The 24,760-nt window shown below is 55.4% G+C and overlaps 2 protein-coding genes across 5 annotated transcripts; one reads left to right on the top strand and one right to left on the bottom strand.

The window, feature by feature from the left end:
• Positions 1-7,493: 7,493 nt before the first annotated feature.
• TMEM218 (transmembrane protein 218) lies at positions 7,494-10,844 on the top strand. Its single transcript, XM_065855738.2, has 3 exons — positions 7,494-7,617; positions 7,693-7,795; positions 10,360-10,844. The coding sequence occupies exons 1-3, from the start codon at positions 7,508-7,510 to the stop codon at positions 10,492-10,494; spliced, it is 348 nt and encodes a 115-aa protein (XP_065711810.1). The 5' UTR covers positions 7,494-7,507; the 3' UTR covers positions 10,495-10,844.
• Positions 10,845-15,359: 4,515 nt separating this feature from the next.
• Positions 15,360-24,630, bottom strand: SLC37A2 (solute carrier family 37 member 2). Of its 4 annotated transcripts, XM_071798870.1 has the most exons (20): positions 24,482-24,630; positions 22,012-22,093; positions 21,832-21,919; positions 21,452-21,530; positions 21,192-21,327; positions 20,738-20,814; positions 20,480-20,646; positions 20,149-20,186; positions 19,779-19,961; positions 19,558-19,648; positions 19,417-19,479; positions 18,868-18,953; positions 18,033-18,081; positions 17,703-17,776; positions 17,182-17,260; positions 17,000-17,097; positions 16,730-16,794; positions 16,459-16,507; positions 15,962-15,995; positions 15,360-15,606 (listed from the first exon to the last, which is right to left on the bottom strand). In XM_071798870.1, exons 1-18 carry the CDS (start codon positions 24,538-24,540, stop codon positions 16,465-16,467), a joined length of 1,557 nt encoding a protein of 518 aa, XP_071654971.1. In that variant the 5' UTR covers positions 24,541-24,630; the 3' UTR covers positions 15,360-15,606; positions 15,962-15,995; positions 16,459-16,464. The 4 variants fall into 4 exon arrangements, with proteins under 4 accessions (XP_071654971.1, XP_071654972.1, XP_065711723.1 ...); XM_071798871.1 differs by lacking the exon at positions 15,962-15,995; XM_065855651.2 differs by lacking the exons at positions 15,962-15,995; positions 16,459-16,507.
• Between the last annotated feature and the right edge of the window lie 130 nt (positions 24,631-24,760).

Consider the following 24,760-nt stretch of genomic DNA (forward strand, 5'->3'; position numbering starts at 1 on the left):
CTGCTCCTCCATAAATAATTCAACCCTCTTTTCGAGATCGCGTTGTTGCTCGTGTCGGATCGCTCGGAGAAAACTGCGCCGGGATGCGCTGGAAACACACAAAGGCCAAGGCGAGTAAATTATTAAAGGAGAGATGTTAGAAACAAGACGGGGTTTTAGGCTGGGCTCTTAAGGCTGAGCTTTGCGGCTAAGCCTGGCTTAAGCGCCACGTAAAATTGCAGGTTCGCTCCGTCCGACCTGCTCGGGAGTTGAAAGATGCTAAACAGGGATTTTTCAATAGAATTTAGGACTTAATCGGATGCTGCTCCAAACTGTCCCAGCTCAGGCAAATTGGAACTATTTATATCTCTACTAAATCTCATTTCTTCCCGTTTATGGGGCTTCAAATCCCCCCAGGTCAACTCCTCTGCTTAAATAGATTTAGTTTTACCTCCGCACGCAATTTTCCTGGGAATAAGAGGAGTGGACCCAAAGCGATTTACGGCACCGAGGCCACAGCGCGATTGTTGGGCGATTAAAGTCGTCTCAGACACTCAAATTAACGCAAGTAACGCCGCACAGATTTGACAACTATTGATAGGTGAATCGACGGAATGATATAATTCAAGGCTTTTTTGCTAATCCAGGATGCATTAAGAATAAACGATCGATGCCGGGATGGGTCAATAACCCCGGAGGTGATTTAAGTTGATTTCTTGTGCAGGATTGATAATAAAGAAGCTAAAGCCAACTATAAAAGGGTTTTTCCCTGTTGTTGAACTGGGATCGAGTGGGAAAACACCCGATAACACGGGATTTCTCCCCTGTTAATGATGATATTTTTGGGTCCTTCCAGAGGAAAAACACGGAATAAACAACAGATGAGATGAATTTTGATGAGTTTTTGCCACCTTCTTCTTTTAAAATGCTTAATTTCGAGACGTAATAATGGTTCTACGCGAAGTTTCCACAGGCATCGCATCAACTGAGCCTTTCACCGGCGTTTCCAGGGGCAAAAAGTTGTATTTCAAAAGAGGATTTGATGTTTAAAGTGACTTAAAGAGCTTCAGAGTCTGTTTTTGGTGCCCGGTTGAGATGGGGGAATAAAAGAAATGGAAATAATCCTAAAACACCTTGTAAAAAGAGGGGGATGTCGGCGGAGAGATGGTCACAACTCCTTAACGATGCAAATTGAGAAGCAGCCATCATAACGAGGGAGCTCTGCTAATTCGCTGACAAGTATGCAGATTTCAACACCCACTTATTTGTTTTATTTAGCACTAAATTCAATCCCCGGTCCCCGAAGCGTGGAGACGGCTGGACTAGAAACGCTGAATTTTGAGCACTTTTCCTTCCGTGGATTGGTGGCATCTTTGATCTCGCCTGAAATTACATCTCGAAAAGTTTGCGGGGATTGAATTGTGCTTTTTTACAGCTCTCAAAGCGTTTGATTCGCCGCCTTTTCATGTTGCTTCTTTTTCCACAGGTGACCCAAAAGGATCTCAAATAGCATTCATACAATTGGCTCCTGGAGTTATCTCAGGGACCTGAGGAAACCAAAGAGCCACAAAACAACCCCACAGGCAATAAAAAGAGCAAAATAAGTCTAATTCATCCTTCAGGAATCAGTTTTCACATCCTTTGGGATGCAAAGTTCCCCAGGTCCGAAGCCAAAACCTGAAATAAAATGATGCCCTTGGAGAAGGTGGTTTTGGAAGGACCACCGAGCCACGACGCAGCAGAAAGGATTCATCTCCTATTTTGTTTTTCCATCCATCCACAAATAAATAATGAGGTTGGAGTTGAGGAGAAACACCTGAGCCGGGAGGTCATGAAGTCCCCATGGTGAAGTCCCCATGGTGAAGTCCCAACGGTGAAGTCCCCGAGCGGTGGGTTGATCTCCATCCTTGGGTTGTCCACACAGGAGAAACATCTGAGCGGGGAGGTCACGGCATCCCCATGGTGAAGTCCCAATGGTGAAGTCCCCAAGCGGTGGGTTGATCTCCACCCTTGGGTTGTCCACACGTGGTAGGACGTGGCCATGTGCTGACCAAGCACCTTGGTGGCTGGATACACCAGATCATCCTTTTTCCCAGCGACCGGTTGCGGTCGCTCTCGCAGGAACACAATTCGGATTATCGGACGGGAAACGAGGGTGTGGGACCTCAAACAACGTTCAAAAAGATCATAAAACGGGACGTGATGGCACTTTGAAAATGATAAAAGAAAATATCTCAGCCCAGCGAGAGGAAACGCCTCTAAAAGTTTTAATTCAGTCCAGCGAATGTGTAGATCCCTACAAATAATAAAACCTTTGGATACTTGGCTCTCCAAAGGGATTTCCCTAAAGAACCTACAAAAAAAGGTCCTATCGTCGTCTACTGGGGATCTTCAAATGTCGTCAAACCCACACACGGTGGCGTTTCCTGCGGGGTCAAAACTCCCAGGTGAGGTCGCGACAAAATCTGGTCCGGCCAAGGAGAGGAACCACCAGAGAGGCTGAAACTGGATCGGTGCCACTGGTGCAAGTGATGGGGTGGAGGCGAAGCTCAAGGACAGAGCGAAAGGAGTGGTGGGAAATGGGAATGAAAAGGGTGAGAAGAGAAAACTTTGATGTTTCTCCAAGAAATTTTCCCAGTTGTGCAAAAATCCGAAGTTGAATTTGGGGCTAAAAAAGCCACGTTCCACATGCTCCACAACATCTTAAGGGCAGCACCATGGTTTTTGGAGGAAGAACAACAGAAGCCACATCATTTCCAACCTGTCACTGGGGGAGCCAGGGGAAACATCAACAGATGGCAAATGGAAAAGGGTGAGAGCAAAGGTGTTGAGAGAAGCGGAGAACAAAACCAAAATTAAAACTGCAAACAGGCTCAGTTGCCAAAAAAACATAAATTGTTGATGGCCGCACTCACACCATACAAATTTGGGTCATTTTGGGAGATATTGGATGCTCACAGCCACACAATGTCCCACCGTGGATGATCAGTGCCCGTCAACCGATCCCTTCCAATAAAGAGCCGTGATGGACCGCGCGGTTGCGATGGAATCGCCACAGACGAACGTATTACAGGCACATTAAGGTCTAATGAGCGGCCGGTGATTAATGCTGCTACGGATACCAAAACAACTAATGATGAGGAGCCACTTAACGTGAAGTGCCGGGGGCTTCATTAGTGACGACCTGCCAAAAAACTCTGGGGTTGGAAGGGGGAAGAGGTCGACACGAGAGGTTTCCAGACGCGTTCACACCAGAAGGTCTCAAATTGATGCTCTTTTCAGAAGATTGATGAGAAATCGCATTTCTTGGAGAAACATCCAAGTTTCTTGGAGTTCCCACCATGGGGCCAGCACCTTTGGGAATCCCGCTATAAAAGCAAATGATAATTTTCCGCATCTCCCAGGCCCTGTTCTTGCCTCTTTGTCTCTTCTCACCCTTTTCATTCCCATTTCCCACCACTCCTTTCGCTCTGTCCTTGAGCTTCGCCTCCACCCCATTACTTGCACCAGTGGCACCAACCCAATTTCAGCCTTTCCGGTGGTTCCTCCGTCAGGGAATCCACGGACCCACTGTGGGGGACTACGGTGGGTCCGTGGATTCCCTGACATTCCTCTCCTTGGCCGGATCAGATTTTGTCGCGACCTCACCTGGGAGTTTTGACCCCGCGGGAAACGCCACCGTGTGTGGGTTTGACGACATTTGAAGATCCCCAGTAGACGACGATAGGACCTTTTTGTGTAGGTTCTTTAGGGAAATCCCTTTGGAGAGCCAAGTATCCAAAGGTTTTATTATTTGTAGGGATCTACACATTCGCTGGACTGAATTAAAACTTTTAGAGGCGTTTCCTCTCGCTGGGCTGAGATATTTTCTTTTATCATTTTCAAAGTGCCATCACGTCCCGTTTTATGATCTTTTTGAACGTTGTTTGAGGTCCCACACCCTCGTTTCCCGTCCGATAATCCGAATTGTGCTCCTGCGAGAGCGATCGCAACCGGTCGCTGGGAAAAAGGATGATCTGGTGTATCCAGCCACCAAGGTGCTTGGTCAGCACATGGCCACGTCCTACCACGTGTGGACAACCCAAGGGTGGAGATCAACCCACCGCTTGGGGACTTCACCATGGGGACTTCACCATGGGGACCTCATGACCTCCCGCTCAGGTGTTTCTCCTCAACTCCAACCTCATTATTTATTTGTGGATGGATGGAAAAACAAAATAGGAGATGAATCCTTTCTGCGTCTAACTTTCTTTTCTTATGGATTTCTCTTCAGAAAAGGGCAACATAGCGCTTCCCAAACCTCCGCGTCCTCCAAGAAGTCGGGGGGAACTATTTAACCCTATTTCCAGCACAGAAAGCGGACGGGGGGATTTAAATAGCTCTTGTTTACCCGCACAGAGGTATTTATAGAGGGTAATCGGATCCTTTCGACGCCTTGGCTTTGCTTTCCCGGGCTCCACGTCCTCCGATCCCGTCCCTGCAGCTGTCCCGGTTTGTATCCGGGCAAACCCCAATGGGATGGGTTCTCCCAGTGGGTTAAACTGGGTGGTTCCCAGTTCAGCAGGAGGGATTTGGACTGGAAAACCATCTCTGAGGCATCAAAACTTCATCCGACAAAGAAGAAATGGGAATAACAGGCACGGAGCACAAGTGGCTCTCAGGTATCCAGCCCTGCCTGCTTCTACCCACCTCTTCAATCAATTAAAACTGGGATATCCTAGATAAAAAAGTCAATTACATCCATTAAAATCAATTTTAAAATCAACTAAACCTTGAATATCCTATATAATCACTGAAATATCCCAGCAACCACCCCACCCGTGCGCTGGTTCCGTAAGCAAATTGATGCAAACGAAGGCGCTTGGCGGTTCCTCTTGCACCTTGGAGGGGAAACGATGGATTCGCACCAACACCACGAGTTTTGGCCATCCCTAAAACCAGGAGAAGTCACCCCAAAAGGGGGTCCCCAGCCAGGTCCCCCCCCCAGCGCCATCCCCAACGCGAGGCTGAAACCTCGTTACAATGGAGTAATTTAACGCCATCCCCAGCTTAAGCTCCATATCTACCGGCCGTGAAATTAGTTCCAGCAAGCTGCAAATTTGCTGCTAATAAAAATATTTAGCAATTCGCCGCTCTTTAAATGGGGAGCGGAATATTTTCGCGCTTGCGACGCCGCCTGTTTCTTTTTAATCCTAACATGGGAGCGGCCAGGAGCTCCAGCCGTAAGACTGAGTTTACGACTGTGCAAAGAGTTTTAAATCAACTCCCCCGGCACTTCCAACCCCATCACCAAGAATATGATCATTTAATATTTGATATTAGACCATGTTGGTCATTTTGGCCACTGGGATGAGCTCAGAATGGTGGATCTGTGGTTTCTAATGCAAGAAAAGGTTGTTTTGACCCAAACCTGCCCCATTTTGGGGGGCTGATCCTCCTGCGGTGTCTTACAAAAATGCTTTGATCCATCTGATCCTTGCAGCCTTTGAAATGAGGTGACCTCTCCATCCCCCTGAGCCAAGTGTTTAATTAGCCTCGGTGCTAATTGCATCTCTCTACCGAGCCCATTTTATCCCAGAAACGCCGCGACTTCTTTGTGTTCTTTTTGGGAAAGCCTGTGGCCACGCAACACCCTTCAAATTGCAACCATCTGAATTATTTGTGTCCAAATAAACCCCTTGTGTTGGGAAAACGATGGCAAAGACGGACGTCTGCAGAGAGGAAAAACACTCTGCGGTGGGATTAACGGCACGAGACGGCGCAGGAAGGAGTTTGCAATCAAACGTACGCTGTGAACACGTTGGCAGGCGGCTCCTTCGCGGTGCCAAGAACGGTGTCGGGGACGGTTCGTGCTCTGCTGGCCCAGCCACTTGGTGTCACGGCGGCGGCTTCGTCTCCGGCGCAGGAGAGGGCAGGTGGATGCGGCGCACGGCTTAATTAATCACAGGTTTATTCCTCCCATTAAAAGTGGTGACAGAAAGGAAGCAGGCGTTGTGTGACGTTTCGTGCAAGGCATCATCGGGCTGCAGGTCGCTGGGAGGTAAAACTGAGTGTAGGAATGGTTTTGTTTTTTCAGATGAAGTGGTAGACAAGCTGTTAGGACCAGCATAAAATCACCCATCGGACCGCACTCAGCAGAGGCTGATGGGGAAGTAATACAACCTAAATACGGGCACAAAGTGCCTTTAAAATGGAAATTCCTCTTGTCCTGGTATTAAAAGATACTCAGTGCATGGACAAAACTCCTGGGCTTGGCTCGGAGGCCCTCGAGCCCCAGCGTGGCTGCTCCACAGCAATGCAAAACCCTGCAGAGTACAGCCGTGCTTATATTAACCAAACCCACCTGATTTGGGCCCCAAATATTTTGAGGGAGGGACAGTGACTGGAGGAGGGTGCTGTGAGCTCCCTGAGGACCAGGACCAGGACCACCATGCCCTGGTGAGGCCGCATCTGGATTCTGCATCCAGTTCTGGGCTCCCCAGTTTAAGGAGGACAAGGAGTTACTGGAGAGAGCCCAGCGGGGGCTACGAAGATGGTGAGGGGCCTGGAGCATCTTATGAGGAGAGACTGGGAGAGCTGGGGCTGTTCATCCTGGAGAAGCTGAGAGGGATCTGATCAATCTTTATAAACATCTCCGGGGTGGGTGTGAAGGGGATGGACCAGACTCCTTTCAGTGGTGCCCAACAATAGGATGATGGACAACTGGCACAGACTGAAGCACAGGAGGTTCCATTTCAAAATAACGAGAAACTTCTTTACTTTGAGGGTGCCAGAGCCTGGAACAGGCTTGTAAGGAGCCAAACAAAGTGTCTTTGAACTAATCCCGGAGTGCAAACTGATTGCTGCGTTTAAAAGTTTAAAAAGTTAAGCTAGGGGGAAGGGTAGCTGGAGAGCCAGGAATCCATATTTTAAATAAATCAATAAGGAGAGGGGGTTGTTAGAATTAGATGAATGAGACAGGTAAACTGAGGCAGGTCTATAAACCCTGCAGCACCAACCAGTGGAGAACAGGGGAGGGAATCTGGGCACGGGATTTTGGGGGGATATAAGCAGGGACTTTTTGTCCTATTATGTGTGCCGACCTTTAGGTAGAACATCCGGTCTTGCAAAATCATTATTAAAATCTGCTTTGCTGAGAGGTCCTGCCTGGGTCTCTTCTATTGGCAAGGTAAGAGTTTCCTACAGAGAGGTTGTGGAGTCTGAATTCTCTGGAGACATTCAAACCTGCCTGGACACCTTCCTGTGCGATCTACTCTCGGTGTAGCTGCTGCAGGAGGTGGGTTGGAATGGATGATCTCCAGGGGTCCCTTCCAACCACAATGATTCTGTGACTCCCACCCTAATCACTCTGTGACCCCAATAGCGCGCCCCGGCTTCCCGCGGCGCGGGAAAACCCCGAGGCCACGCCCCCGCCACCCACTCCTCCACCCAATAGAAAGCGTTGGTTGCGGGACGCGCGGCGCTGATTGGCTGTACCGCCGCGGCGCGTTGCGGTTGCTAGGGGGAAGCGGCAGGGCAGGGGGGCAGCATGGCGGGCACGGCGCTGGGAGTGGGGCCGGGGGTGCTGACGCTGCAGCTGCTTTGGGGTCTGGCGCTGCTGCTCTGCCTTGGGCTGCTCCGCGCTGCCGGCCGGGCCCGGTGAGCACCGGGGGTGGGAGGAAGGAGGGCTGAGGCCGGGCCCGGTGCTGAGCCCGCCCCGCTCCCCTCCCGCAGGTTGGCCGTGGTGCCGGTGGCGCTGGGAGCCGCCGCGCTCAGCGCCGCGCTGCTGCTCTTCCCCCGGGAGGACGAGCGACCGGCCGCGGCTGCTGCCGAGGAGGTGAGGCCGGGGGCGGCCTGGCCAGGCAGGCCCGGGCGCGGCGGGACGGGACCGGGGGGAAGGGCCCTTCGATGGGCCCATTAACTCGGGGATGAGCCCCAAATGCCGCCCCAGAGTCCTGGGGGTGGGCATTTAACTCAGGATTGGGCCCCAAATGTCACCCTGAGCCCCCAGGGATGGACATTTAACTCAGGATTGGGCCCCACATGTCACCCTGAGTCCCCAGGGATGGGCATTTAACTCAGGTTTGGGCCCTTTAACTCAGAGACTGGGCCCCAAATGTCACCGTGAGCCCCAGGGATGGGCATTTAACTCAGGATTGGGCCCTTTCCATCAGGATTGGGCCCTTTCCATCAGGATTGGGCCCCAAATGTCACCCTGAGACCCCAGGGATGGGCAATTAACTCAGGTTTGGGTCCCGTGTGTGCCCGGATGCCCCAGGGTTGGGCCCCAAAATGCTGCCCCGAGGCCCCAGGGATGGGCATTTACATCAGGGATTGGCCCCCTGGATGCCCAGAGGCTTTGGGGGGAAGGTCCTTCTCGTGGAGCCGCCCTAAAATTTCTCCAAACAAATAATAAGCTTGAAACAACGTTAATTCAGAACTGAAACCAAACAAGATGCCAAAAGCCAGGAGCCAACAGTCACACAATCACAGAATAAGTGTCAGGGGTTGAAGGGCCCTGGGAAGCTCATCCAGTGCAATCCCCCATGGAGCAGGAACACCCAGCTGAGGTTCCACAGGAAGGGGTCCAGGGGGGTTGTTGGGACCCCATGTGTGCCCGGTCGGGTCCAACCATGGCCGTGAGCTGCTCTGGATCCCCCAGACGGGACACAGGGACAGGAGGTACAGAAGGTGCTAAAGAGCCGTCAGTGCCGCATTGGCAGCTCCAGAGCTCAGCAGTTGTGCAGCTGCTACATTGTGACCCCATGGGCGCCCCGAGGCGCTGGGGATGGACTTTTACCTCAGGAATGGCCCCAGATGCTACCCTGAGTCCCCAGGGATGTGCCTTTGCCTCAGGGATGGGTCCCAAATGCTGCCCCAGGGCCCCGGGGATGGGTCTTTACCTCAGGATGTGGCTCAGGATTTGGCCCCAAATGCCACCACAAGTTCATGGGGTTGGGCCCTTTGCCTCAGGGAAGGGTCCCAAATGCTGCCCCGAGGCCCCAGGGATGGGCATTTACCTCAGGGTGTGACCCAGGGATGGGGTTTTCCCTCAGGATTGAGCCCCGAATGCCTCCCCAAGACCCTGGGGATGGACCTTTCCCTCAGGGATGTGACCCAGATGTGGGACTTTACCTCAGAGATGAGCCCCAAATGCCACCTCGAGGTCCCGAGGTTGGAATTTTACCTCCGGAATGTCCCACAATGGCTGCCCTGAGTCCCTGGGGTTGGACCTTTCCCGTATTTCCCCACCATTATCCAGAACCCAGGGGGTTCAGCTCCCGTTCTCCCACCCCCTGGAGCTCCATCCATTGATCGCCGTGGGGCCTTTATCCCTCTGAGCTCCAGCAGCTTCTCCCTCGCTCAGCCAGTCCTGGCTCCACTCCCGCCATCTTCCTCCAGTTCTGCAGCGTTTCACTTTCCCCCAGCTCTGTTTTCTCTTTTAAAGCCCAGTAGCCCCTCTTCAGCTCTTTCCTCGGTTGCCTAACATCTCTATTTTCAGGCAGCTCTGTGCTACCAGGTGCAGGGGTCTCCCCAGTTTCGGGTCACACGCCATCGCTGCCACCTCGAGCTTTCCCAGAGCTCTTTGAGCTTTGAACCCACAAAGTTTTGTGGCAGTTTAGGTGCCTTTTCCTCTGTTCTGTTATTAATGCACATTAATTATTGCTCTGCTAGACCTTGATCTGTGTAAATCCCTACTAAACATCCTTGTACTTCTTATTTTCCCTGCCCTGCGTGGCACCTCAAGGTTGGGGGCGAGGTGAAGAGCCGCGCGTTGGCGCCTGGGAGGCCAACAGAAATTTAAAGCTTATTTTATTTTATTCTTTTTTTTTCGGCTCTTCAGCCGGACTGGCCCTGCCCTGCCTATCAATAATACATGCCCTGGGCTTTCCGCGCCGAAACTCTGCTAATTGGCTAATTAAAAAGGGAAGCGTGCAGAAGGAGCCGGCGCGGCGCTCACCAGAGGCTCCTTCTGCGGCAGCGCCGGGGCCGGGCGTGTGCTAATGTGGTTTAGAAAACCGAGCGCCGGGGTCGTCTCGGGAGCCAAGAGGATCGTTCTGTAACCGACCTTCTCCTCGTTGTGTCTTGCCTTGCTGCCGTATATTTTTTTTAAATTCCCCCCCCCATTTTGCTTCTAAAAGGGAGGAATGTGCGCAGTTGTGCAGCCGCTGCGGGGCTTTTGTCCCAGTGCTGCTCTTCTCCTCCACGTTAGCGGCGTTTTGCAGGGGAAAGCGATTCTTCTTGCAGCATTTGTCGCACACCCATGTCATGGGAAGCAAGGGGACAAATCCAGGAGAACCCCAGAGCTGTTCCTGCTGGGCCGATCTGGCACAATCCTCATTTCCAGGGCGTCGTGTGCTCCCTCCAGCCTGTGACGTGCGTGTTTCTTTTTCCTTGCAGATCGTGGACACCTTCTTCATCGGCCGCTTCGTCCTCCTGGCCGTGATGAGCCTGGTTCTCCTCGGCTGCCTGTTTCTGCTGCTCGTTTACCACCTCATGGAGCCGGTGTTGGCCAAGCCGCTCCGCAGCAGATAGCGCAGCCGAACCCACCCAATTTCGTCCTGATTTTGTGACCAGAGAGCAGGAATGGAAACCAGGAGCCTGTTCTGGAGGCAAAAGCAGCGATTTTTCCAACCTGGAGTGTGTTGCTTCACCCAGCGCCGCGTCTTTCGCCTTTAAAAGCGAAGTTTGGATGGAGCATGAGCAGCTTCCTCGCCTGTAAAGGTGCTTTAACCTCCCTCTTGTTTCCTCTTTTGCAGGAGAGTTAAAACCCGTGTGCTTTGTACTCGATTCAGTGAATCGGACTGAGCCCAGATGGTTTGTTTATCATAAACCACAAGTTTTGTTATCGTTCCTTTTTCACTGTAATAAAACTCTCTGAGAAACCCCCGACTCCGTCTTTATTTATTCTCCGAAACGCACAAATTAAAATCTTTCCCCCTTAAAGACGTGGAGGAAAGGCAGTTTGCTGAACAAAAAAACCTTCTCGCTTTTCCAGGACACCCGGAGTGTCTCCCATGTGCAGCGGGGCCCCCAAGTTGTCACCCTGGGGTGACCCAGGGCTCATGGTTTCTCCTGCCCCAAAATATCAAATTATCACAGAATCCCGGAGTGTCAGGGGTTGGAGGGCCCTGGAAAGCTCATCCAGTGCAATCCCCCATGGAGCAGGAACACCCAGCTGAGGTTCCACAGGAAGGGGTCCAGGCGGGTTTGAATGTCTGCAGAGAAGGAGACTCCACAACCTCCCTGGGCAGCCTGGGCCAGGCTCTGCCACCCTCACCCCCAACAAGTTGCTTCTCCTCTTGCAGTGGAACCTCCTGTGTTCCAGTTTGCACCCATTGCCCCTTGTCCTGTCACTGGGTGTCACCCAGCAGAGCCTGGCTCCATCCTCCTGACACTGCCCCTTTCCATATTGATCCCCAGGAATGAGTCCCCCCTCAGTCTCCTCTTCTCCAGCTCCAGAGCCCCAGCTCCCTCAGCCTTTCCTCACACGGGAGATGCTCCACTCCCTTCAGCACCTTGGTGGCTGCGCTGGACTCTCTGCAGCAGTTCCCTGTCCTTCTGGAGCTGAGGGGCCACAACTGGACACAATATTCCAGGTGTGGTCTCCCCAGGGCAGAGCAGAGGGGCAGGAGAACCTCTCTGACCTACTGACCACCCCCTTCTAACCCACCCCAGGTCCCATTGGCTTCCTGGCCACAAGGACCAAGTGCTCTCCAGCCTGTCCAGGTCTCTGGATGGCAGCACAGCTTCCAGTGTCACCACTCCTCCCAGCTTGGTGTCACCAGCAAACTTGCTGACAGTCACTCTGTTCCCTCGTCCAAGTCATTGATGAATATATTGAATAATCCCGGCCCCAGCACTGCCCCCTGAGGCTCTGCACTGGATCCAGGCCTCAACTGGACTCTGCCCATTGCCCACGACTCTCTGGCTTCTTCCCTTCAGCCAGTTCGCAGTCACCTCACTGCCCGCTCATCCAGACCGCACTCCTCAGTTCAGCTGTGAGGATGCTGTGCAGACTGTGTCCAGTGCCTCACTCAAGTCAAGGGAGATCACGTCCACCGCTCTGCCATCATCCATCCATCTTGTTATGTCCTCATCAAAGTCAGTGAGGTTGGTCAAGCACGACTTCCCTTTGGATCACTGGCTGAAGCTGGTAGTTGACTTCTTCAGGGGGAAAAGCCCCACTTTTTAATGTTATTTAGCAGCAGCGATGGGGTCAAATCCCATTTTTCTCCCTATTTTTTCGTGGAAACGCGTTGGCCCACAGCTCGCATCCTGCCTGTCGGCCGCCGTGGCCGAGCGTCTGCGCTAAACCAGCAATAATGACAGCTTTGTGCTGCCGCAGCCGCCCCTCGGCAGCCGTGGGTTATTTTCGTGCACCAAATCTCAAGAGGCTTTTAAATTCTTCACAGGAGAAAAGCATCTCGGTGACCCGGAGCACTGTGTGATGGTTTGGGAGCCAGGAAGGAGCCCGAGAGCTCCCACGGGTACCGCAGGAGGTGAGTGATGTTCCTTTCTTCTATTTTCCACATTTTAGAGCTGTTTTTCTTAATTTTCTTACAGTAAATAAAAGAACCGTCCGGCTTCTTCCGGCCCTGTCAGTCACAAAATATCGCTGTCAGGACATGAAATATTAATACGGCCTCGGAGACGACGCTTCCCCTGCAGAAAATGCCCCGGTGCCCAGGAGCCCTGACTCGGTCAGCTGAGAACATGTACGTACATCTCAAAAAAAGGCCGGGGTGAGGCGTAATCCGCTTTTCGAGCACCATAAACGCCCGATCCCTCCCCATCCCGCCGCCAATGTCCCAGGGAGCCGAGGCGGCGCGGTAAGGAACACGCCGAGCGTTTATGCGACACGAGCGCCTCGGGTCTCCCGGTGGTTTTGAAGTCGAGCCTGAAACAAAATTCATATTTAATTCATCGTCTTAATAACGCTGATGAACATGGAGCTGCTCTTGCCGTGTCTTTATTCCCCGCATTCAAACGAGAGCCCAATGAATGGGGAAACCACGGCAAAAGCAGCTGGGGCACTAAAAAAACAACCCGAAAAGCAGAAATGTTGAAGCTTCTTCCAGTTTCGCACCGTAAACGAACCCAAGATTTCTGCGTCTCCTTAATACGTTTGCAACTCAAATCGCTCATCGTGTGGGGGGTGTTTTGTGGCTCTCGCACAAGGAGACCATTTCATCGCATTAATTGGGATTGTTTTTCCCATTAATTGGGATTTTTGGCTCTCTCACCCCCGCCACCCAAGACATTTCAAGCTCCATCCTCGGCAGCGGGAAACGAGCGGCTGGCTGAGCTCAACCGGGCTCTCGCCGGCTATTTATTTATTCTGGGTGATTCTCCTCCCCGCTCAGGGGCTTTCCAGACGGTTCCTGTTTATTTTGGGGAAAGGAAAGACCGTGTCAAGCAGTCAGTATGAGCATGAGCTGCTTTCCAACCGGCCCCAAACGGGGATTACTTTTGCTGCCGTCCCCCACCCAAACCCCCGGCTCCTGGCGACAACCTCTGGCTGGCGCATCCGCCTCCGTCTGCCACCCTGATTATTTTGTTTGCAATCAATGTGTAGCAGGAGGGTGAGTTTGGCTTAAATCCCGATTTCTCAGTCGCCGGTGAAAGCGTTGGTAGCTGTTATAGCCAAGGGGCGCCGCTCCGGCCCGTTTTTTTCCCCCAAATTTAGCAAATAATCGTGTTTTTCCTCTCACAGGGTGGGAGCGCGGAGTGTTTTGTCTCCCAAGGAGCCATCCCCATGCAGGCAAAAGATCTTGATAAATCCCAGTGAAAGAAACGCGACGGGATGTTTGCACAAGGTACAGTGCATGCCAGGAGGAGGGCGGCCGAGCCAATTTCAGGTCAGGTGGGAAAAAAGCCCTTTTTTCCCCCAAAATCCCCGCCGGGCTCATTAGGAACGTTCCTGCGCTGGGATTCCAGCCCATGCAGCCGGAGCGGGACCGAGAGAGCACAAAGTGTCTCCTCTCCGTGATTTAAGGCCCTCGAAAGACGGCCATTCCTCACACCTCGTGCCGGCACTTAATTACCCACCCCGGTAAAAACCGGCCTCTTATTTCCACCTTGACTTTGCTGACTTCAGCTTCCTGCTGTCACATCCTGCCTTTGCCTTTGGCTGCTAATTAAAAAGCCCTTCAGCCTTCACCTCCTCGCACTGGTAATTACGGACCGTGCACCGGCCGCCTCGTCTTTGCGGCAAAGCCGCGGTGTTCACAGAGATACCCGCAGCGGCGTCACCGCGGTGGGGTCACCTATAGGAAACCAACCGGGGACGCCGTAGGAGCCGGGAAATGCCCCCGGGAGGGTTGAGCACTGGGAATATTCCATTTTAAATCCTCGCTCTGCTTAAAATGCTTTCAGGGGGCAAACCCAGGGCATTGCTCCTGCCCACCCCTCAGTCTCTAAATCGCAGTCAGACCCTTTCTCCTCGCTCCCAGCAGCTCCTCAGACTTTCCAAACACAAGCAGGACACAACCCAGGCCTAAATTTGTCCCGGAAGAAACTCTGAGCAGCTGTAAGAACAGGATCTTGGTGGAGAAAAAGAGGAAGAAAAGGGCAAAAAATAACCCACAAAACCAACTTGCTTGTGCAATAAACGTCTGCGTGTGTCAGCGCTTGTGGGATTTTTTGGGTTTGAATTTTTTTCCCCTTCGCTGGTGAAATCAGCGCTTAATAAAATCGCATCAGGCCCAGATGTTTTCTCCTCGGGTTCAGATCTGAGGTTAAGTCAATTAAAATTCAGATTTATACCGGGCGCGAACACGGCCCTTGGCACCCACTGCTCCCCCGGGCTCCGTCCCGCGCCCCGAGTACCCTGTGCACCCCAAATTCTGGAGGCTTCCCCCATGGGTGCACAGCTGGCTGCACAGCTGGCCCAGCGAGCCACCTCTGCCGGGGGCACTGGTTTAACCCCCCGGGGGCTCCTGGGCTCCTCCTAATTAAGAGGTGTCTAACGAGGACCGTCAGCTGCTCTCTGAGAACAGCCGCGGTGTGCGAGCAGCTGTTTGTCTTGGAACGGGGGCTGATGTGCAGCCACGGGTGCCTCTTTTGGGGCTAAATGGTACAAATTAGGAGGCAGAATAATCAGAAAAAGCGCCGGTTTGGTTTCTTCGGTTGTTTTTTTTTTTGCAGCGGGATGAGCTGAGGTGCAAACCCAGCTTGATTTGAGCTCGGTTCAAAGCCCAGGGATATTCTCCCTGTAGCGGAGCTTAGTCGAGGCAACGCCTGAAGTGATTTGGCACCATCCTCCTGAAATACCGAGCGGTATACAGGCGAAGTACAGGCTCCACGTGGAGAAAAGCACGAAGACGGGCGCGATCACCATCCCTGAGCTCACGCAGACCTGTCTGAGTGCCACTGGGAACGGGCATGGAGCGGCAACACAGATTTCGCACATTTTTATTAATAAAACGGCCAACGGTGAAGAATCGTCCCAGAAAACCGGCCGGCTGAGGGCCTCGGGCTGCTCCTCGCCCCTAAACGATCCCATGGTGGCAGAATGAGCCAGTGGGGCCGTGTCGCGGCTCTGCCGAGACCAACGCGCTCCCGGGCGCACTCCCGGCGTGTCCCAGCCTCTCCCCGCCCTCCGGGCCCCCTGGGCTCGCGGGGGAACATCAAAACTCCTTGTACCTGCGGGGAGAGAAGCGGGCGAGTGCGGTGGGCGCCGTGCGGCGGGTGCCGTGCAGTGGGTGCCGTGCGGCGGGTGATGGGATCGGTGATGGTGCTGCCAGAAAGATGGAAAACACCCCAGCTCTGCCGCACAACCCCATCCCCATCCGCACCGCGAGCCCGGAGGAGAAGCAGGCGCGAGGAGTTGATCCAGCCACCGTTTCGTCACCGGCCAAAGCCAAAACGGCCCCAAAAACACCCAGCAGTGTTTGCGCCTCCTCTCCGCAAGCTGTGCAGGAGACAACGTGCTCCCCAACCAGCCCCGGCGCGGGAGAGCGGAGCCCGGCAGCCCTTCACCGGTTTGGGCCGCACTTACCACAGCGCGAGGCCCAGACTATTGGTTTTTTCACCTGCAAACACAAGACATAAAGGACTAAACGTTCGCGGGGGTTCACGCTGGTGTCCCCTTCCCCTTGGTGCTCGCCACGGCGCTTTGGTGGCAATCAGGGCTGGGCTGGTGCTGATTCAGAGATTATTGACACCCTCACTGCAGCGATTTGGCCAAGGATTTGATTAGCGAGGCTGCGCTCCGTGTAATCACACTCATTAGCAAGGGTGGGCAATTCGGCCTATAAATTCAGACGTTTCAAGTGCGTTAATCAATGTTTTGCTAATCAGGCACCTGGGCCGCCCATCCACACTCTTCCCTGGCCATCACAATTTGATCCTCTGATTCCCAATATTGATCTCAGCCCTTAAATCATCAGCAGAGCTGCTGTTTCTAGGCTGAGCCTGCCAAGCGCAACTCAAAATTGGGCTGAATCAGGCCTTGTGTTTGTGTCTAATCCTCGGGGCTCGAGCAGCGATACTCACACCGAGCTACTTCCCATCCAGCACTGACTCTGTGAGCTGCACGCTAGAGCTACAAAGACACAAGGACGGCGCGTTTAGAACACGGAGAGAGCTTTGTGAGGTTGGCATGGCTAAAAACCCCCACGCTGGAGGTGAAAATGCCCACAGGAGCGAGACGTCGCGCAGACACCTCGCGAAACCCAACGTGACACCCGCGCGGGGACACAGCGGTGACAGTGACTGTGTTTTGGCACGGCGGGACCGGAGGCCGCTCTGGGTGGGCCATACGTACCCTCTCTTCCTCGCCATGGAGCCGCACCAGCCCCGCACCTCTTTGACCACCACGCGAGCCAGGAGCTGCAAGAGGAAAGGTGGGGGATCGCTGTGGGACCGATGGCTCTGCCGCCGCCAGCGTGGGCATTCCCATCGCCGGGAGGGGTATTTTAAGGCATTTTGTAGGGAAAATCGGTTGAGCTAAAACCGCACGTGAAGGAAAAGCCGAGCGGGCGGCTCAAACGAATAACCTGGGGAGCAAATCGCTTCCTGCCAGGGAGGGACCTACCAGACAAGCCGAGACATCGGCCGCGATCAGCATGTAGAAGACGTTATTCCAGCCCGTGGGGGAGATGATTCCCGCCAGCAGCGGCCCCAGCGCCGCGCCTGCGAGGGGACACAGGGACATTCGGAGATGCCGTGGCCGAGCACCAGGGGAAATCCGTGCTCAGCATCCCCCGGTGTCCGTACCTACGGATCCCGTGCCATCGATGATGGCCGTGACGGTAGAAAGGGCTTTGGCGTTTCCTTTGAGAGACTCGTGCGTTCCCTGGAAAAGTCAAACGTGAGGAGGAGAAGTGGCATTGGGATCCGCACCGTGAGGCTGCTCACACCCGGGCAGCAATTTCCACGTGTTTGATCCAGCTGTGGAGGGGAAAAAAACCCCAGACACAGCCTGCAGGCAAATTATGGCAAATCTGGGATCGCCAAGCAATCCCAGGGGATCTCCCAGCAAATTTTTCCACTGGGATTGTGTGATGCAGCAGGGCTGAAGCAGAGTCACGCGGCCAGGGTGAAAAAGCAGTAGGAAACAAAGCCGTGGTTAAGGTGCAGACTGCGTGACAGCCATGCCCTTCTCCGCTTGGCTTCAGAGATGCTGGAAAACAGAACTAAAATGCAAAAATCCCAGGAAAACATCCCCATGGGGAAGAGGGAGCAGCCCGTGGGGGTGCGAGGCGGCCGGGGCAAGGGCTGCGAGGTGCGGCTCTTACCAAATCTGCCGAAACCGCCGTGGTGATGAGAGCGTAGGGCCCGTTAACCAGCGCGCCGCAGACGATCAGCATCGCTGTGAGGAACCAGGGGAGAGATTTAAGTCTTTCAGCGCAGGACGCCGGGTCCATCGCCCTTGGCGCACGCATGGACATCGCTGTCCTGCGCATCTGTCTTTGTTTTCTCTCGGATCCCACCCAGCAAAGGCTCATCCCTCTCCCAAATCTGGGACTGGGGACCCAGCTCAAGCGGAGAAATAAAGGCGGGTGAGTCCCCAGCATCTCCCATCGCCCCGTGGGTGACGGCAGCCACTGCATCGCAGAGCTCCTTACCTATGGATGTGCCGATGCCGTTCTGGCCGATGTGGTTATACAGGAACAGCTGGAAAAGAGACACAAGATCGGCCAGTTGTGGCTATTCCAGCTGTTTTCCCAAGTGTTTTCCTTGTGGTAGGACAGCAAAAGCGGAGACCCAAATTATAACCGGCGCCGAGCTCTGCCAACACCTCTGTGCAGCATTTGAAGAGGAGAGGGGACGGGGAGCTGAGCGCGCCCTTAACTCCGCATCCCGTCTGGTGCCGGACCCAGAGGTGCTGCCGCACTGCACAGCCCCCCGGGGCTCCTGCACCTCCCCGCCGGCTGAAGCCAGACGGTAATTCGCCCTAACGGTGCTATCGGGGGATGTAACGCGGCCTCTCAGCTTCTTCGGACGGGGGTGGCTCGCAACGCGGAGCCAGCCAGGCTTGGATCACAGCTAATTAGCCACGGGTTTTGCGGTAGCAAAGCCAAACGAGCTCCATGCAGGTGTTCGGGAAGGACGTCCTGGCCAAGCATGAGGATTTTGGGATGCAATGCAAAGAGACGAAAGCTGGACCAGCCCAGTGGGACCCCCAAGGCTTTAAGACCAAGCAGGGTTATGGCAGGAGGGAGGAAAAATACACCCTTAAAATATCTTTTTAGCTGTCAAGGATTATACGATGCCCTCCCAGCCCCCAGACTGGGACGTCAGCCCTGGAAATGTGAGCACGTGGATCGATCCCAGCTCCCGCCTCGTGACGGGCTCGGTGCGGCGCGGGGAAGAGGAAGGCGGCCGTGACTCAAAGGAGCCGGACGAGTGGAAACCCTCGTGACTGGTTTGTTTTCTTCTCCCCCCCATGTGACAACGCACCATGGGAGCGGCGATGACCAGCATCACACAGCACGTGGTGGCTCTGCCACCGGTGTAGTCAGAGATGAGGCCGGCGAAGATCCCCCCTGCAAGAAGGAGTCGCAGGTGTCAGTCGCACCGACTCTGCCCAAAACCCAGCAGGATGCTGCATCGCCAGGCTCATTCGTCCCCCGACTTCTGCACAAGATGCCCCCAAGGTTAAACACAAAAACACCAGAGGGAAGAGGTTTGATTTCTCCCCGCAGATGGTTCCCCACACCTGCACGCAGCTCTGGTCTCCTCCACGCTTGCAAAATATATTATTTCTCTAAATAAAAAGGAGAACCCGAGCAAGCGAGAGCCAAGGAAAGGTGTCGCAATGGTCACCTGGATGGCAAAATAAAAGCAAGGGCTGTTTGCTGCCTGCTGAGGACTATGAACAACTACTAAACCTCACTGGGGTGCTCTAGGGAAAGAGACGGTGTTACATGTGAAGGAGACTTTTATCAAAGCGACAATCGTCCCCAAGTCATCCCCGATCCACCCCCTCCCCCCCAGTACGTGACAAACCTAAAATGCCACCGACGTCAAAGAGGGTCGACAGGTCCCCGGCTTTCTTGGCACCGAAATGAGCTGCAGGGAGAGGAGCGGGGTGAGGAGATGCTCCCCTCGCCGGGCTCGCTCCCGTCATATTGTCCCCAAAATCCTCACCGACGTTGACGATGTAGAGGGGCAGCCAGTAGAGGAAGGTGTAGCTCACCAGCTTGGCGAAGAGCAGGCAGAGGGAGAACTCCACCACGCCCTGGGAGGAGAACACATCAGAGCAGCCTGGATGGTGGGGTTTTACCCCCAGTTTCTGCCTGGTTGACCAGACGAGCTGCCCTGACTTCGCTCTTTCCTCCATCCCCGTCACCACGCGTCCCGCAACTCACGGGTATCCGGAGCGCCCCGAGGAAGCTGATGGCTTCGGGCTCCTCGCCCGGCTCCTTGGGGCTGTCGGAGCGATCGGTGCTGCTCCGGCCTGAGCTGCTCAGCGGCCCCTCGGTGGACGTGGCGCCTTCAGGGTCCTTGGCGGTGGTGGTCGCTCCTCCAGCGTCCTCCTCCTCGGATGCCACCTAAAAACAAAGCGAACACAGGAGATGTTGCTGAAATATCAAATTCGCTGCCAGGATGTGACCCAGAGTCACAACGAGCATCCTCCTCGATAACACAACGTCGCTCTAATTTCTGATGTTACGACCTCACGCCCCAGTTGTTTGGCCATAAACTGAGCGGGACGAGCTGGAATTGATTGGAACTCACGTGATGCAGGGGGGGACTGCAGCCGACGTCCTCGGGATCTACGGGGACAAAGGACATCCCGTGAGACCAGCCCCGTGCCGCCCGCTCTCCCTCCAGCAGAAACGTGGGGCTGGGAACCCCCCGGGGCTGGGCTGTGTCTCTGGGTACCCAGCAGTGAAAACCCTGCGAAAATCCCAAATGTTTCGGAGAAAAATAGCCCAGGAGGAGCGAGCGGCCCCCAAAGGATGCTGAGCATCCCCCCTTGGGGAAATAAGTCTTTGGGGTTGCCCAAAACGCTTGGCAAGGTGAAAAATCCTGCCAAACTCCGAGTCATCCGCGTTGCGCCACTCACACTCCACGAGGAAGAAGAAGCAGAGGACGCCCACGGCAGCAATGATGATGCCGGGCACGATGAAGGACAAGCCCCAGGCGGAGGAAACCCAGACGCCGGCAATGAGCGACCCTAAGATGTTGCCGACGGAGGTGTGCGAGTTCCAGATGCCCATGATCAAACCTCTCCTGGCGGGGACAGAGCCGGGGTCAGCATCGCCGTGGTCGGCATCGCCGAGAGGGACAAGGACGAGGGGGGACACGCTGCAGAAGCACTCACTTTCCCTTCCCGAACCAGTTCCCGATGCACGCCACGACAGCGGGCCAGCCCGTCGTCTGCACCAGCCCGTTGCACACCTGGTGAGAGACAACGGCAGCATCACCCGGTGAGCACCCGCATCATCCCCAGAGCACGGCCCCTGCTCAAAAATCCCAAAGGTGTTGAGAAAACACTCGTTTTGGGTTTATTTTCCCCACTGGGGCAATCCCAGAGCCATTTGCGTCGTTGCGGTGGCTGAACTGGGAGCGGCTGGTGTTGCCAAACCAGCCGCCCTGCTCAGCGAGCCAGGCGTGCCGGTGGTTTCAGCGCCCACGCCACGTGCAGCCAGGTTTTGCGGGGAGTGGAAATGGCCCATGTCCTCCCACTTGGAAACCGGGCCACCCCCATCCCCAAAAAACACCAAAAAAACATGGGGACAAGGTAAAATCCGGGCCGTCCTCCGGCGTGGCCGCACCTGCATGACGATGAAGTACCAGAGGACGTGGATGTTCCAGAAGTAGCCGAGGCCGAAGAGCGCGGTGAAGAGCCCGCTCAGCAGCATCCCCCCCGACAGGTAGTAGCGCAGGGGGAGCCGCTCCCCGAAAATGCCGCTGCGGAGGGAACAGCATGACAGGAGCTGTCACAGGTGATGCCACCAACGATCCCGGTGACCCCAGCCCAATAAAAACCGGTTTCCCGGCAGACTGGTGCAAACTGGTGCGCGGAGGGAAGTACCTGATGAACATCCCGATGGCATAAGCCACCAGGAAGGCATTATCCAGCGCCCCGAAAAGCTCCTTGTAGTTGTCCCCATCTGGAAAAGAAATAATTAGGGACACGTCAGCTTGGCCCATGTCTTGTGTCACCTCCCGTGGCCACCGGCTCGTCCTTGTCCCCAAAACTCTTCTCCCTGCAGCATACGGGTCTCTCGGGTGTCACCAGCATTGGGCCCTGGCCCTGATTTCACCACCCACTGCTGCCCTTTGGCCCAGATGCTTAATTACCTCTGGGTGCCTAACGAGCGGCCAAAACCTCTGGCTGCCTTAGGGTGGGGGGGAGCCCATGTTGGCCGGCGTGGGGGTGATTTTTGGGGTGGCACGGGGGCTCAACCTTACCGAAGGGTGCCCAGCTGCACCACGCGCTGCTGTTGGAGTTGTTGCGAGGGTTGGGGCCCAACGCCGAGCAGTTGGGGTGCAGCTGGCTCTGTGTGGGGAGAAAAGGGGTGAAACGGGGTTTTCAGGGTTCCCCCATTCCCGTGTCACCTCCTGCCAGGGTTAGGTGAGGTGGGGACGAACCTTGACGATGCTGATGGGTTTTCGGGAGAGGTGGTAGCTGGTGTAGCAGAGGAACGTCAGCACCAGCGTCAGCCCCCGATACCTGCGGGATAAAGCGAGAGGAGTCCATACACGGATGGGGACAGGGACCCTTGTCACCCCCCATGGGGTGACCCCCAGGGACCGGTCGCCCCCTAAAACAGCTGAGGATGTGGGTAAAAGAGATGAGCCGAGCTTAATCCCGAGGGTTCCCCCTCCTCAAACCACGGGGTGGAAACAGCGTGAGGCTGCGGGTGAGTCAGCGTCGCTCCCGGCGCTGATCAAAGACGAGACGGGATTGAAAAAATACGAGCGGAAGATGGGGATGACGTGAGTGACTTCAACCCTTGCCTTCAATGAAGGAAAATGGGGGAACATCAGGGAAAAATGGGATTCAGGGGCTCTCGTCCCAGCGAAGCCGAAGGATAAATCCCAAATCGGACCCAACACCCCTGGAGTGGGATGAGCGTCTCCGAGGGTCTGTCCTGCGTTTGGGGTGGTTTTGCAGAGGGTTTTACAGCAGCCGGGAGCGGCTGCGGCACCGCAAACGGTCAGGAGTTTCGGAAAAACATAACAAAAGCTGCTTTTTGCAGTTTTAGCCCGTCCCGCTCCTCTCGGCGGTTTCACTTCTTCATGAAACTGCAGAAATTACACACACGCTGCAAATCCGGGCGGCTCCGCAGCTGCTAAAGTGCTGCTCGGCCCCCAAAAAATAAACCAACACCCCCAAAAAATCACTGCAGGGCTGAGCCGAGAGGAGAGGAAGGGGAAGAGAATCTTGGGGTTTGTGGGGTTTTTTTACCCATGTGTACTGGGGGGGGGGGAATCGCAGCTGCTGGCAAAGGGTGAGGTGTGTTTGGCAACAGGCTTCCAAAAAATAAACATATTAAATCCAATTAAACCGCCAGCGGGCTCGTCACGGCGCCAAAACGGAAGGAGCCGGCGGGATCTCTGCGTTGGACACGTCCCACCGAGCTTGGAGGGCCCGGAACAGGCGGAGGGACCGATCGAGGGGCAATGGTGGTCCCCGGGTGAGTGACGTCTGGTCCAGGACCGGTCCCTGTCCCAGTGCCAGTTCCCATCCCGATGCTGGTGCCGGTCCCAGTATGGGTCCCCAAATGAGTGACCCCCCGGTCCAGTGCCAGTCCCAGTCCTCTGGTCCCCAGTTCGGTGCTGGTCCCCAACAAAGTAACCCCCCTGGTCCAGGGCTGCTCCCCATCCTGGTGCTGGCCCCAGCGTCTGTTACCATTCCAGTACCAGTCCCAGCATCTGTCCCCATCCCAGTGCTGGTCCCCATCCCAATCTCAGTGCACGTCCCCAGAAAAGTGACCCTCAGTCCAGTGCCGGTTCCAGTCCTTCGGTCCCCATGCTGGTGCCGGTCACTCCCCAGTCCAGTGCTGGTCCCTGGTCCAGGGCCTGTCCCCAGCCCAATGCTGGTCCCAGTCCCTGTCCCAGTGCCAGTTCCTGCTCCAGGGCTGGTCCCCGGTGCTGGTCCCAGTCCCCATACTGGTGCTGGTCCCGGTGTCTGTCCTCATCCCAGTCCCAGTCCCAGCCCCCATTCCAGTGACTGTCAGTATCCCGGTCCCCATTTTGGTGATGGTCCTGGTCCCTATCCCAGCACCAGTCCCCGCTCCAGTGACTGTCCCTACCCAGGTCCCCATCCCGGTGCTGGTCCCTGTCCTGGTCCCCTTCTCAGTGCCAGTCCCTTTCGTCATCCCGGTGGTGGTCCCGGTTCCAGTGTCTGTCCCTATCCCAGTCCCCATTCTGGTCCCAGTCCCAGTCCCAGTCCCTATCCCAGTCCCCATTCCAGCATCTGTCCCTATCCCTGTCCCCATCCCGGTCCCTATCCCAGTACCAGTCCCCGTTCCAGTGTTGCTGCCTATCCCAGTCTCTTTCCCAGTGCCAGTCTCAGTCCCCATCCCAGTGCCAGTCCCCGTTCCTGTGTCTGTCCCTGTCCCAGTCCCAGTTCCTATCCCAGTCTCAGTCTCCATCCCAGTGTTGGTCCCCGTTCCAGTGCCTGTCCCTGTCCCAGTACCAGTCCCCATTCCAGTGTCTGTACCTATCCCTGTCCCAGTCCCCATTCCAGTGTCTGTCCCTATCCTGGTCCCAGTCCCTATCCTTGTCCCAGTCCCCATTCCGGTGTCTGTCCCTATCCCGGTCCCAGTCCCTATCCCAGTACCAGTCCCCATTCCAGTGTCTGTCCCTATCCGGGTCCCAGTCCCTATCCCAGTACCAGTCCCCATTCCAGTGTCTGTCCCTATCCGGGTCCCAGTCCCTATCCCGGTCCCTGTCCCCGTTCCAGTGTTGGTCCCCATCCCGACTCCCCCCATCCCGGGGCCGATCCTCAGCCCGGTCCCGGTCCCTCCCCCGGTGCCGCTTCCTGCTCCAGGGCCGGTCCCCATCCCGGTCCCGATCCCGGTCCCGGTGCCCCCGCTCCCCCGTCCCCGCTCACCGGCTGTCCCTGGGCAGCGCTCGGAGCAGCCGGACCCCGGGGGCCAGCGCTGCCCTCATGGCCGCGCACGGAGCCGCTCCCGGTCCCTCCACCGCTTTTCACCGCCCCCGGGGCCGCCGCTCCCGCCCCCGAGCCCGCCCCGGCCCGGCCTCAAAATCCACCCGAACTCCGGCCCCGAAGAGGGAAAAGCGAAGTTGGGGAGGACGGAGAAGCCCGGGGGACTCCAGTTTTTCCCCAGACGCCGTTTTATTCCAGTGGAAAACGCTGATTCTACTTTTC

Source organism: Patagioenas fasciata, chromosome 24, assembly GCF_037038585.1.
Source record: "Patagioenas fasciata isolate bPatFas1 chromosome 24, bPatFas1.hap1, whole genome shotgun sequence".
In the NCBI taxonomy this organism is placed as follows: domain Eukaryota; kingdom Metazoa; phylum Chordata; class Aves; order Columbiformes; family Columbidae; genus Patagioenas; species Patagioenas fasciata.